This window comes from Labrus bergylta, chromosome 7 (assembly GCF_963930695.1).
Source record: "Labrus bergylta chromosome 7, fLabBer1.1, whole genome shotgun sequence".
NCBI classification, from domain to species: domain Eukaryota; kingdom Metazoa; phylum Chordata; class Actinopteri; order Labriformes; family Labridae; genus Labrus; species Labrus bergylta.
The window spans coordinates 6,772,301-6,786,562 of record NC_089201.1 but is presented as its reverse complement, the minus strand read 5'-3'; the positions used below and the strand labels follow the sequence as shown (position 1 = coordinate 6,786,562).

The window sequence follows — 14,262 nt, the reverse complement described above, 5'->3', positions numbered from 1 at the left end:
CTGTTATTTACCTCCCCAATGTCAAGTCCTTTAAGCTATATTAAGATACATTTCCTTAATGTCAGCAAAAAGCATGATAGAAATCTGAGGCCTGAACATATTTCCTGAGTCCTTCATGGATGGAATGTCTCTGAGATGAACTGTAGAGAAGGACGCCTCAAGGTGAGCGTGTTAATTGCCCTCAAACTAGTCCTTCAGAGTTTGGTAGAGTGAGACATCGAAGAGTATGACTTATTATCTCAGGCTAATGTCATCATTCGTCATGTGTCTGCATGCTACATCAAGAGACTTGAGCTGAATGATAAATGTAAGGGAGGAGGAAATGGAAAATGAGCAGCGAGCACTGACGCCGAACAATAGTTGGATTCAAAAAAGGCAGCAATTAGCGAGTAAATGAGTGAAACGGCAGATTTTCTTTGGGGAAAGAATGATTCATAAGTCCCATCACAAAATGTGGAATGCTCCACATATCACGGTGTGTTAGTGAGGAGAAATTGCCTGTCAGCAGCACAACAGGATCTTTCTGGTTCAGCGTGTGTTCTCCTGGCAGAGAGATAACCTCCTGGCACTGAAGTGTTATCATCTGGCCTCTGTAACCTGCAGCAAAGGCATCGTCAGGTCACAAATGTGGATGAAAGGTTTAGGAGTATTAGCTACAGCTCAGGACTCCTGTGCTACGATACAGTATGATTCAGGCTGCACCACACATACAGTTGTTTCCTTCTTTGTGGAAATGTCAGAATCCTTTAAGAAAATTAAATTAATAATCCTGTTTTAAAACCTCTAAGCTAACTAACAGCCTTTGGTCTGGTCAAGTTGAGATCCCTTTGTACTCTAAGGGCCAGATTTACTAAGCTCCCAAGTAAAGAGTACTAAATTGCGTGTTCATTTCAACAAATTGCACGTTTGGTTGGTGGGCGTTTTGCAGGTGATCTACTAAGAAAATTTGCGCGAATGACACCAGGTGCAAACCTTGTGGAGGTGGTACTATTTAAGTTAGGTGTTTGTGTATTCTACTGGTTTACATCACGGAGAGTTTGGACAGAAAGCAGGATGACTGCAAGCCCAAAATAGGTATCAGTGGGAGAGGCAAATAAACGCACAATACTTTCGAGTTATAGGAGATTGAATGGAGTATGACACTTAAGAATGGAGTGTCATACATTGCGCAATACACTCGCCGTTGTTGCGCACCAGATAGCTGGCCAGCGCTGTGTCTGGTCGGACATAAATGCTCTGGAAAGAGGTGTCGAAGATGGGGGTACAAACAGTGGTGAGGTACCCCAATCCAAGTATCCTACAGAGTAGCAGCAGCGGGCTTTAGAGGGAGGAGACGAGCGCATTATGGAGAGGAGTGCACCAGAGGGGGCGAGCTGGGGGAGAGACGCACAGCCCGAGAAAAAGGAAAGCCCCAGTTTAAAATATAATGTTGGCGAAAAGAGGGAAATAGGAAGAAATCAATGTCAGTGTTGAAATTCTTTAGAATGCAGAGGCTGTGAATGTTCAGTTTTGTTTGGCTATATGGCAACAATATAGTTTAATCATGGTGTTCCTCTTCCTTAACGATTAGAATATTGAATCAAATAAAAAAATAAATGCATGGCATTTATTTAAAAAATAAATGCAAAATAAATGCATGGCATTTATTTTTCTGTCATTTGAAATATGTAAACACATGGGGGAAAAACGCGATCTTTATGCCTTCTTTTGTTGTGCCTATGTCTCCTCCTAACTTCAATAACAGCAGCCTGTTGTGTGTAACACTGGTATCCTGGGTAAGCACGTTCCTTTCAAAGGTGTTAAATTCAGACACCGTCACAATCACCACAATTTTTGTCAGGCTTAGTAAATCGCAATGCGTGTACTAACTTAACTTGTTTGCATTTTCTCCTCCCAGTATTTTGCACACTATGGCAGAAACGCCCCATATTGAATATTCATTAAGGCAAACGTACTAAATGGACAATGCGTGTTGTTTCGCTCATATGAAAGATTCAACTCTCAAACCGTGCCGTTAGTAGATCAGATAGCACTTTTTTTGCTGGTGGTATCAAGTTTGCACACGTTTTAAGACACGCAAACCTTTAGCAAATCTGGCCCTAAATCCCTTAGAATCAATCTTCTAGCATCAGAGAAGACAGAATAAACATTGGTTAGGTAGCAAACATCCAGGTATCTATGTGTTTGTCTGGAGTGTGAAGCCAAAAATAGTGGAACAGACAGTGTAATGGGACTTTTATTCTCTTAACAGCCAGGCCAGGACTCAAGCAGGCAGAGCGCAGAACAGACAGACAATCACAATCTCTAACAACAACAGGAGCAGCAAAACATTCTTGCAGAGGAAAGGCAACACATATGTTTTCTTCATCGTAATGATGTGTTCCTCTTCATTACCTGTTTCATTGTTCCTGCTCTCTGCCTGTGGGAGAGGTCCGTCCGCTCTCTCCTCTCTGTTTTTGCATCATGTGAATTTCTTAGTCTCTTGTTGTGTTGTTCATGATGAGTGTGGTATCAGCCCACTTGGTTCAGACTGTAGGAGGAAAAGGAAAAGTTAAAATCTTAAAGTTCTACAAACTTAAGCCAAGAAGGCTTTCATGCAGTTTGTTCCTTTGTTAGCATGAGTACAGAGAACGTAACAGCCTCATTTAAATGGAGGATGAAACACGAGCAAAGGAAGAGCCACAATGGGATCTGGATCCCTTGTACAAACAATAATAAAGTAGCCGACGTGTTAAAAAATGTCTTTCATGGGAACATACATCCACAAATGTGTGTGTGTGTGTGTGTGTGTGTGTGTGTGTGTGTGTGTGTGTTTTTTTTTCCTTTTTGTATTGTTGAATTACCTTGTGTTATATCAAATCTTACAATGTTAATTATATCCTAAGTCATTTAATATTTAATAACTATAAAGTGCCTGTATTTACTGTCCGTCTGTGCTTAAGTTGTTTACCTCTTTGCATGAACACAAACAATGCCTCACAGAAGAACACGTAAAAAGAGAGAGAAAAAGAGTTTAAGAAAGTAGAAAAGGTTCTTTTTTTGTGAAGCATTGTGTCAGAAAATGTAAACCTTATTAAAAGTATTTTTAATAGATAAGAGTTTAATGAAAGGGCTCAGAGGTTGTTCTGCACTGAGAGGACATTTCCGAGCTGTGGAGCTCTGACTGCAGATGACCTGCTGCCCTCTGTCTCTGTGCACCCGGGCCCCAGGGGGACAGTCAGCACCAACTGGTCAGCAGACCTCGGGCTAGATTCAGCAATGAGAATAAGAAGGTCAGCCGTGTAGGAAGGCCAATCCTCGTGCTAGAAATGATTAGTAAAGCATGAAAATCTATTCTTATTGACAAATGTAACTTGAATCCAGAATATGTTTCCAAAAACTAAAACTTGTGAACATCCTGGCAGCTGTGTTTTGTACAAACTGAGGGTGGTGCATCGATTTCTGTGGCAATTCAGCAAATGAAGAGTTATAGTGATCTAATCTACTGGAGACAAATGCATAGCAAAGGATTTGTGTGTCTCAGAACCAAAAGAGCAATCTAATCTCAGTAATGTTCAGAGTTGACAAATGACTCTCTTTGTTGTTTTGCTTGAATACTAAGTTTTAATCTGAGTCATAAACCTCCCTGAGAAGTCAAGCGTCATGTTGGCAGTCCGTTGCCTACTGGACTCAGTGTGAGTTTATTGTGTTGTGTATTTTAAGAGCGCACAGTCTCACTGCCAGATATCCTGCTGTCATTTGTCAAACCCCTAAATTGTATTCAGCTTGAGTAGATCTTGTAATTACATCTCTCCTATTTGTTATCTGATGTTCTGCTGCCTGACATTATGATGTATTAATAAGGGTTGTGCCTACAGCGCTTCACTGTTTCTGAACACATAAGCGACGAGGCATTTTAGCAGCGAGACAAACGTCTTCGTCAAAGGCAATTTTTCACATTCAACAAGCTTTGGTTCGTTCTTTTTTCTGTGTTTGTCTGAGGATATATATTTGTTCCTATTCCACAGGGGCGTGGAGGACTTGGCTCCATCTTTGTGTGGGCATCGGGTAATGGTGGCCGGGAGCAGGACAGCTGCAACTGTGACGGCTACACCAACAGCATTTACACCCTGTCCATCAGCAGCACCACGCAGTCCGGCAATGTGCCGTGGTACAGCGAGCCCTGCTCCTCCACCCTCGCTACCACCTTCAGCTCTGGAAACCCGGGGGAAAAACAGATTGTGGGTGCATACACACACACACACACTGAAAATTCTTATTATCTCAAGTTTTGTGTAGGATTGTTTTTATACTCGGAATCTATAGCAACTGAAAAACTCAGCCGTGCAAAATTAACAACCAAGTACTTCTCATACTTCATATTGGCCAAAAAGCTGATGTGGATATATCAAAATGAATCGTCCTCAAGTGTACATTCACATTACTCTTGTGTGTCTCAAATCAAACATGGGCATCAAACTGTCAGAATCAGAGTGACTGATGTGCAGCATACAGTGAGCCAAGCTGACAAACACTGAGAGATGCCACATGCTTCCTTCAAGCTGCTTGTCAGCTGAAGAAAAAGATTTGCCTCAGGGACATCGAATAACATAAAACAACCATGAATCTGCCATTCTATCCGAAATCAACCAGAGGCATGCTGCAGGCAAGCAAACACAACTCATCAAATGGATGAAACTGAAGTGCTTTTGAAATGTGCCGCAGCGCTTGCTTTGTACTGTTGCTTTTTGTCAGAAGCAGTCATTTGTTGTAAGGGTGAGTGCTTACAGATTTCTTTTATCCTCAACTAGTATTCATGATCACTTCGGGTGAATTTGTGTCTGGAGCAGGCCAGGGTTCCAAATAAACCCCGCCTGGACTTAGAAGCAGCTGATTTGGTGGACCCGTGTGGTCCCCTGATGTCTGTTGAGGTATTTTGTATGCAACAGTTAGAAATCTCACATTTTTAAAATCTAACATCGCATACAAATGGTTTCTGTAGTACTCTGCAAATCCTTGTGTCTTTACTAAATTCAGGTCTTGTATAACATATTAGAAATAGTAAAAAAAGGTTTCTAGGTGATGTTATCTTGTTCCGTATGAAATGGTAATTTCAGCCCTAAGTCGGTGAATTCAATTAAAAATTATGAATAAAACATTACAGAACTTCAAGATTTTTTAGCTCTGAGATCAACAGCTGGTTACATCTCTGACATTTTGATTTCTTTCCCCTGATAATGGTCATTAGAGCCACAATCTGTCAGGCCAAAAGATTCAAACCAAGAAAGTGTCTCTTACCATCACCGCTGTCCTTGCCCTCTATGGCTTCCTGTCATCTCCGACGTGTCCCCATAATGACCCGAACGGGCCTCGTTAGCTTTCTGGCATTGGCCGGGAGCGAGAGCAAAGGTACGCCTGGAGTGATAACATACTTTGTCTCACCATCATCTGACCCTGGCTGGCCTGATTTGGCTGACATTCAGTGCCCTGGCTGTGAACCCTTTGGCGAGAATCCACAGACCTGAGAATGAATTCCCCCCCCCTCCGTATTGTCTCCGACTGCTGCAGGCAGAGCTCACACCGTCCTCTACCCTCACTCGTCTCAGTCACACTTAAGTTGGGAACTGAATGTGTGCTATATTAAATGTGTGTCTCCCTCTGAATTTCTGTACACTTCTCTCTCTTCTCCTGTCTCCAAGGTGACCACAGACCTGAGGCAAAAATGCACAGACTCACACACTGGGACATCCGCCTCTGCCCCGCTGGCTGCTGGGATCATTGCTCTGGCTCTGGAGGCAAAGTGAGTGAGCATGACACACTATTTCTGCTTCATGCAATTTCTTTTAGTTACCCATGCAGCTGCAACACACACTCTCTCTCCAGCCTTGACTTTAAGCATCAGCTCTTCACATAAAAGACTCGTCATTAAAGTTACCACAAATAAATACTGTAAACCTTTAATTAAAACCTCAGACTTTTATTTGTTTCAATCGATATACTCAGTCTGTCTATATTTGGGACAGGCTTCTTATGAGATGATCTTATTATAATTTTCAAACAAATCTTGTGAACAGCAGAGATAGGAAAATGTAAAAACTGTTGATTTAAACCTGTGACAATATTTCCAAAACGAGGCTATCAAATGGCATTTTAACTACAAATCAATGACATCTTGCTTTGAAGACAGTATGTCTGAGAGGGAGAGAGACACCCCTGTTCATATAATCACTCACCAGTGCTGTGCAAACATGTAAGCTTATAGAGCAGCCTGAATATTTTTGTGCATGTCTTGTTTGTTTAGCTCTGAGGTACACAGTGAATATCCACCTGGAATGACAGAGAATAAAATCATTCCTTTGCTTTGTTATTTCAAGAAGTATATCCATCTACAAAGCAAACACAAGCAGCCTTCGCCTTTATTAGAGAGGACAGCAGAGGAGAGACAGGAAATGGCCAAGGGGAGAGTGGGGGGTGACATGCAGCAAATGGCCGAGGTCGGATTTGAACCTGCGGCGGCTTCGACGAGGACTGTAGACTCCATACGCGCGATATAACCGCCAGGCTATGCTGTGCCTCTGTTGAGAAATTTCTGACATCTTATGAGTCCTTAGCGTGCAACAAAAAAACAAGCAGGTAATGTCGCAGTTATTCATAGTTTGATGAGGTTTATCAAAGGTTCAGCCCCTTTCATGCATGCACTGCACACCTGAAAATCTCACTATTTTTTTCACTTTGACTTTATCCAGATTTCATCTCCCAGCTCAACTGGTACTACACTGTAACATTGTGTTCCAGAAGGCAGTTGTAAATGACGAGTTGAGTGTGAGACAAAGCCGGTGTACAGACGTGCTTAAGGAAAGACTTTTAGCAAATTTTTGAATTAATTATAGACCTTATCTTTTATCCTCTACTGTGCACCCATTGGAGGTTTGTTTGTATGGGTGCAGGGTTGTCTGGCACTCACGTCTGAAAGTTCACACACGCATCTGGGAGTGAGAGCTGGCCTTAAATCCCAGCCCACAAGTTCTTTCCTCAGCAAATCAAGCGTTTGATAATCAGTTAATAAGCAAGACGAAACAGCAGCTGCCTCCCACACAGACAGACAAAGACATCTGAATACCTGTAGGGCCGCTAGTGAAGATTTTAAACCCAGGATGTCTCTCTTTATCACTCACTCAGGGTGTCACAATCCAAGTTTCCGTCAGCAGCTCTAATGTGTTCTCCATTATGTCCCTATCTTTATTCATATCTCGTGCATGTTAAGTTCTCTTATCCGTCAACACTCCTTCACTCTGCATAACTCTTTTTTATTTCCACATAAGCAATTAGCTGACAGGTGTCGCATCAGATCCAGTCTCTCCTCACGGCCCAGTTCAGGAAAACATCCGCGGTGTCGCAGGTTTATCTCGCCTCTGTCACCTCAGATATCAAACGAGAGGAGCTCTGACTGACAGAGCGAATGTTTACAACATGTAGACTATCTCTCACTTTCAACAGCAACACCGGAGTCGGTCTCTGTCAGTGAGCAAGCCCCCTCCCATCACCATCTCGACCCTTTCTGACAGGCGGTGGTAATAACAGGGTAGCTGGTTTATCAGACTGGGATCACACTGGAGGCACGGAGATGGAATCATTTAATAGGCAGGGTGTTTTGGCTTTCTGGTGTTTTGGCTTTCTGGTGTTTTTTTTATTTTATTATCCCCCCCCCTCGCTTTTAGCCGGGGTGACATTGAGTGGTTGGGGGATCTTGTCCATTAATAACACATGAGAGGATGTGAGACGTGAATGCTGATGCAGAGAGCGGCGGAGGTGATGCGCCACAGCGCATTCTGTGTTCCCATTTCTATCAACTCTGATGTTGCTTTGAGTGATTCATGGTTTGATTATCTTAACCCACGGAGCAGTTTTTTATTTCTTCCCCTCACTCAAAAAGCCTCTCCTCTGGATGCCTCTCTGCTCTGCCTCTTAATAAAACTCTGTTTTTTAAAAAACTTTTTTTATTGGACTGCTACTGGAAGGTGACTCCATCCCCCAAATCCCAGACCTCATTAGAAACTGTCATTACAGAGAGTCCACACTGTTCTCTGTGGTATTGTATTCACTCTTTTACTCTGTTCCCTGACCTTTCCACGCAGTAGGTTATGATGTAACTTTAATAATGGTGTTCTATGATGGTGTTAAAACCACAGTGTGTGCTCCCATTTTTGTTATGGTTGACTGACACGTCCCTGAGGGCGTCTGCTATGTCTGAGTATAATATTTCATGAACGTAAAACTGCCCTTTCTATATATATGATGTGCTAGATCACATCTCAGGTGTGGCTACAGACTCCTGACCTTCTCCATATCCTGTAGCTCCTTATGTTTCCTCTGCTGTATTGTTGCACAGTTGCACAGTCTCATAATGTGCATTATGTAGGGAGTAATACCCGCAGCACAACAGAAAGTCATCCCGGTCACTCTGCTTTTTCTTCCTGTTTATTTACAGCATGAACCTGACATGGAGGGACATGCAGCACCTGGTGGTGAGAACGTCCCGGCCCGGACACCTCAGCGCTGGAGACTGGAGGACCAACGGAGTGGGGCGGAGAGGTAGAGGCCTGACTAATCTGGGATCACGTGGGCTTATATTTGTACCTCTATCCCGTGTACACAGTGGAACATTTTGAGCACAGGAGAAGAGTTTTGTAAGCTAATAAATAATTTGGCAGACACTTCATTAGCATGCAGAGAGTGGTTTTAATTCATGCAAACAAAAATCTGTCGTGTGCAAAGTAAATTCAAGTGAGTGCCTGCTATTATGCACATAATCACATAATAATCACCCCTCTCACTTAGTTTCAAGCTTCTTCTTCTGTGCACTCCTCAGAGACTAGCTCCCCCAACACTCTTCTGTGAGCTCTTTTTTTCTTTCACCAAAACTGTGTTAAAAAAAAGTGTTACAGACAGTATGCCACTATCTTAGCCAATCAGAAAATGTGTTATAATTCACTTCTTCTTTTTGTTTTTAATCAGACACTGAGAAGAAGAAATGTATTTGAGCATGCCACATTTTATTGCATCAAATAGTTCCCTTGATAAATAATTGAATAGTGGCAATTTAATTTCTTAATTTTACCCTCCTCTGCACAAAGTTGCAAAGTCAACACATTAAGTGACGCAGAAACAGAGCTGGAAATGTTACACTGGTCCTCTTGCTGGTGCCGTCATTACTCTGTTTAACTGTCATGACTTCTTTTTCTCCTGCTGGATCTCAGTTACCACAGACGAAAAGAAGAGTGTTTGATATTTCCTTTATTTTGATTTTATTTAGTTCTTTAATCATTTGATTTACAAACTTCTGACAAGTCATTAAGCGACACACTATTTTTGAGTGCAGAATAGATGAATAAATAAAGCTCTAGTTTCACTGCAAAGACTAAATAATGGACTGACTGTGATTTCTCTCTGATGTGAGGTTACTTTCAACTCTTCAACCTTTTTCTCTTCACAGTGAGTCATTCCTATGGTTACGGTCTCCTGGATGCAGGAGCTATGGTGGCTTTGGCGCAGAACTGGACCACAGTGGGGCCACAGCATCAGTGTGTTCACAGCATGCTGGCAGAACCGAGGTAAGAGGGGCCGACTCAAAGCTCTGTGTTTGTGTATTTGTTTGTGTGTGTACCACAGTGAGTTCTACTCTCATTACCAGCAACTTGCTGTTCTATCATTCTGCTCAGCCTGATGGATGTCACCTCGTTCAGCCCAAAGCTTGGACGCTCTGGTAGCTTTGTAGCACTGTCTTATTGTCTGGGTCCACTTCATGCAGCCACACAACATTAACCTCTCTCCCCTCCTTGTGTCAAACCTGCAGAGACATCGGGAACAAGCTGGTGTTCAGCACGAGTGTGGATGCCTGCTGGGGACGACCGGAATATGTCAGCTCTCTGGAACATGTTCAGGCTCGCCTCACTCTCTCCCACAACCAGAGAGGCAAATTGGCCGTTCATCTCATCAGCCCGCTGGGCACACGCTCCACCCTGCTGTTCCCCAGGTACACTGTAATACACACACCAACATCGTGTGTTTGAGTTGTGCACATATTCTCCCAGAAGTTAAAAAAAGAGACTTTGTGTTTTCTGCCACAGAAAAAATAAACCACCACTTCCTTCTTCTTCTTCTTTCAGACCAAATGACTTCTCCTCAGAGGGATTCAACGACTGGGCTTTTATGACCACCCACTCATGGGACGAGGACCCCCGAGGAGAATGGACGCTGGAAATAGAGAATGTATCTCCTATTGGACATGACTATGGTAACCCCCTGCTCATCATCATTTATAGTACAGTCTGCTCACATCATGTCAAACCTACACTCGTGCCAGCTTTCAATGCCCCCTCCTCATCTCAAGTCCTCTTGCATATTTTTCTGGGTTCTCAAAATGTCTCCTCTGCTCAGTTTCTCTTTTTTCTGTCCCGTTTCTTCTCTGATCCGTTGTTGACCGTTTTTGGTACCGGGGGGAGCTGCTCTTACAACAAACAAACCGGTTTAAAACCTTCCAGCTGCTCAGCAGAACATTTTTTTTCCTCAAGAAAAGAAAGCAACTTTTTGACAATGAACTTCATTGTGTTGGGGATGTTTTTTTAGTTTTGCTTTTTATAAAACTTTCGGGTTTTCAGAGGCAGTTGCAGCAGCACATTGTGGAACAAAGTTAACTCATTAAGTCCTGAAGCTTTCCTGTGGTTTTTCTTCCTGTGAGCAGGTAGAGAAATGATATAAGAAAACATATCTTCCTCTACAGGTGTTGATCCTCCTCCAGTGTTGGTCCTCTTCTCTTGTTTCCTTTCCTTCCACCCCCATATCCCTTTCTCAGCTGGTTCACAATGTTCCCTGTCTGAGCAGTCTTACATTGATATTCTCATCTCTCTTCCTATCCCACTCCGTCTTCCTCCATGTCTCTCTTGCCCTCTCAGGTGTGCTGAGTCAGTTCACCCTCACCCTGTGGGGCACTGGATCCAGCGTTGTCAACCCCTCAGCGTCTGACTTCCCTCGGCCATCCAACAACAGCTGCAAGACATTCGATGCCCAGCAGATCTGTATCGGTGAGATTCTGGGTTTCTTTCCGGCTCACAGATTACGTTTAAACAGAGTTTTTGGTCAGACTGTTTTGGGTATTTCAACTTGTGAAAAGCAAATGTTGTGAATACAAATCGGCCATCTACAAGCCTCTTGTGCATCTGTTTGCACACACACTCAGTGCACACTGCCATATGTCACTTTAGTTAGAATCAGTGTGGGACGTATTGAGGAGCAGCAGGAGAAGATTAAGACTGTTTCACTGCAAGAGGTGCGACGTGTTTCAACAACTGTTCAGAACGATGAGTCCCTCATTGAAAGGCAGACGAGGTCAGAAGCTCGTTCTGCTCCGAAGCACTCAGACGCCTTCCTCTTAATCATCCCAGACTTCTCCATAATTTATTTACAATAAACATTTCAAGTGTTAGCAGGAACGCCTTATTATACAGTGTCCCAGTTTTATAACAGCTCCCTACAAATTTAATTGAAAGGTTTTCTGAGCGAACTTTGTAACAGAAAGTGGAAGAAGTGCTCAATATGCCAGTCATGACCTTTGAATATTGTGAACGTCTTTTACTCAGTGTATATGTGTTTGTAGTAATGTTAACTTCAGCAAAGATTACTATTCATGAACGATATTGAATGTGGGTTTTAAACAAATAAATAGTGTATGGTTTAAAATGGATCTTAGCTTAGCAGTTTCCTTCCAAGTATGATCCTCTGGAAATCAACATCTGCTCCCAGGCATCGACCAACTGCAGTCCAACTGAGTGTCTTTAACGCTGAGATGAATGAGCAGTCATGTGTCACACCACTTTGGAAAACTGTGTTTGTCATTGTGCACTTATTGCAGATCTAACTGACCATCAATCAATCAAGAAAACAATCAGATGAACTCATGATGATGTTGTTACTTGATGTTGTTTTCATTTGACTTAACCTCCCTTGTGCTTTCATGTCTCCATCCAGAGTGCAGCCCCGGCTTCTCCCTCTTCCTGCAGGGTTGTGTGAAGTTGTGTCCACCGGGCTTCAGCTCAGGCCCTCAGCTCCTCAATCTCTCTCTAGAGAACTGGGTGGACTTGTCCTCAGTCCAGGCCTGCCTGCCCTGCAACCCTACTTGCCTCACCTGCTCTGACACTGGACCCACAGACTGCCTGTCCTGCCCCGCACACAGCCACCTGGTCCTCACCTCCTGCCTGCACCAGAACCAGGTCCAGCGGAAATCCCCCCTATCTGGAGGACTCCAGGGTGACGGAGCGCAGCTTGAGGAGGAGCCTCTGTCGGAAGTGGACGACAGCAGAGAAGCAGAGGAACCTCCAGGGCTCAGCATCACTCCGTCCACTCAGCTGCCCACTGTCGTGGCAGTGCTTAGCTGTGCCTTCATCCTGGCGGCCTTCATCGGCGTCTTCTTCTTGCTGCAGATTCGCTCAGGTGGCGCTTCTCTGGGCTGGAGGACCAAACTGCCCTCTGTTTATTCACAGACCAGGGGGGTGCGGGTGGGTTTTGGTTTCGGCTTCGGCCAAGGACGTGAGAGGAAGGCACGAATATGCTACAGGGGGATCCCCACTGTGTGGGGGGACGAGGACATGATCGCCTACCAGTCTGAATCAGACAGCGAGGAGGTGGACGGTCACAGCGAGAGGACAGCTTTTATCAAGACGCAGAGCTCCATCTAACTAGGTCTGTTCAGTGTTAAGATCTGAGTGTGTGGAGCTGACACACAAATGAGAATAAAACAGAATCAAAAATATAAAACGCAGGCCCTAATCAGCAAACCGTCCAAATGTGTTCCAGAGTCTATCATGTGTTTATCATGTATTTATTCAACCTGGATTATTTATCATACATATTCAGATGTCAGATTCAGTAAGCATCCTGTTCCACCAACATAAAGTTTAATTTAAACTAACTTCAGTGACCTGCTTGATAATGATTTGTCCAGTTCTTTTTGTATCACACACCTGTGAAGTACTTAAGGATCGGTTAATATCCTCAGCAGTGGTAAAAATATACTGACTGTTATACACCAGTAAATTCAGTATAATGGGATCAATGGGGTCAAACTCTGAATCCTACATTTCCCCAAAGGCAGCTTATTAGAACCATATATTCCAAACTCCTCACCCCCAGTCTCTGAAAAAAATGGTTTGTCTTAAAGGCCAGCAACCAATCAGAGCTTAAAATAACCCTGTTGACATACTCACATTTTAACAATGAATCAACGACCTCTTGTTAAAATTCCTCCAGCACATTTTACAGCAGGGTAAGAATTGAAATGACTTTCTATGTTGGGTAAACTGAAGTTGAAGAGAATAGTGCATCCCCTTCCCAACATGAGCGTTTGATTTGACCCCCAACACAAACATCAGCACAGACGGAGCTCTAATGAATCAGCATTGTTATGTTTTGTCAGATTCCTGGCAGATTGGAGGTTGTGAAGTTGGCACACTGCTTATTAATTGCAAGTAAACTTTAAATGGAAGATTTCTGCAGTGCACTGGGACGACATAATAAAACATCCCGCAGGCTGTTTGATGAGCAGGAAGCTGCGGAGGATGCTCAGTTTTCAATCACGGCTCAGTGGGAATTGCTACCGCAGCACTGACATATCAGATACATCAGTCAAGGAAATCTCATTGACTCGTAGCAGGGTAGAGCTGCTTCCCAGTCAAATGAAGAAACACTGAACCCGGAGCAGCTTGGTTGACCTTTACAACATTTGTCTTCTTCATTGCCGCTGGTAAGAAGAAAAAAAAAATCATTTTCTCTTCTTTCCCCCCCCCCACAGAGTATTTATTGATTTTGGGGCTTCTCTACCAGAACGTCTTCATCAGGATAAACCTCTTTCCCTTTTTATTCTCAGTGCCATACATTAAAAGACAAACCCACGTTTTATTTCTCTTCTAAAGCAGTGTGGCCAAACAGCTGCACACTTTGGATTTAAAGGCCACAATGGTTCCAGCGATAAATAACTGAAGAGATGTTTTCTATGTTTGTTTTATATCCTTTTTTATTTAACTGACAGTGGATGTTAATATTGTGGAGAACAGCTTCATGCTGGAATAAAAACGACTAGCTGTTGCATAGACAGACTGCGAGTGTCTTTACTGCCAGGTTTTTAAAAGTTTCAGGGTTTTATGCTTCTCAAATTCAGCTCACTGACACGAGCAGCAGAACTCTGGAGAGCAGATGGCTCATCTCTTCTTCGTAAGCTGTAAGTCATTGTTG

The 14,262-nt window shown here is 43.3% G+C and overlaps 1 protein-coding gene across 1 annotated transcript in view; it reads left to right on the top strand.

The window, feature by feature from the left end:
* The window catches only part of furinb (furin (paired basic amino acid cleaving enzyme) b), a 92,880-nt gene extending 78,760 nt beyond the window's left edge, over positions 1 to 14,120 (top strand). Inside the window, exons 9-16 of the mRNA XM_020641933.3 lie at positions 4,008 to 4,220; positions 5,679 to 5,779; positions 8,468 to 8,571; positions 9,473 to 9,590; positions 9,833 to 10,012; positions 10,146 to 10,273; positions 10,932 to 11,060; positions 12,004 to 14,120. Coding sequence (XP_020497589.1) covers positions 4,008 to 4,220; positions 5,679 to 5,779; positions 8,468 to 8,571; positions 9,473 to 9,590; positions 9,833 to 10,012; positions 10,146 to 10,273; positions 10,932 to 11,060; positions 12,004 to 12,710 — 1,680 coding nt within the window. The 3' untranslated portion in view covers positions 12,711 to 14,120. The remainder of the gene's footprint in view (positions 1 to 4,007; positions 4,221 to 5,678; positions 5,780 to 8,467; positions 8,572 to 9,472; positions 9,591 to 9,832; positions 10,013 to 10,145; positions 10,274 to 10,931; positions 11,061 to 12,003) is intronic.
* Positions 14,121 to 14,262: the final 142 nt, after the last annotated feature.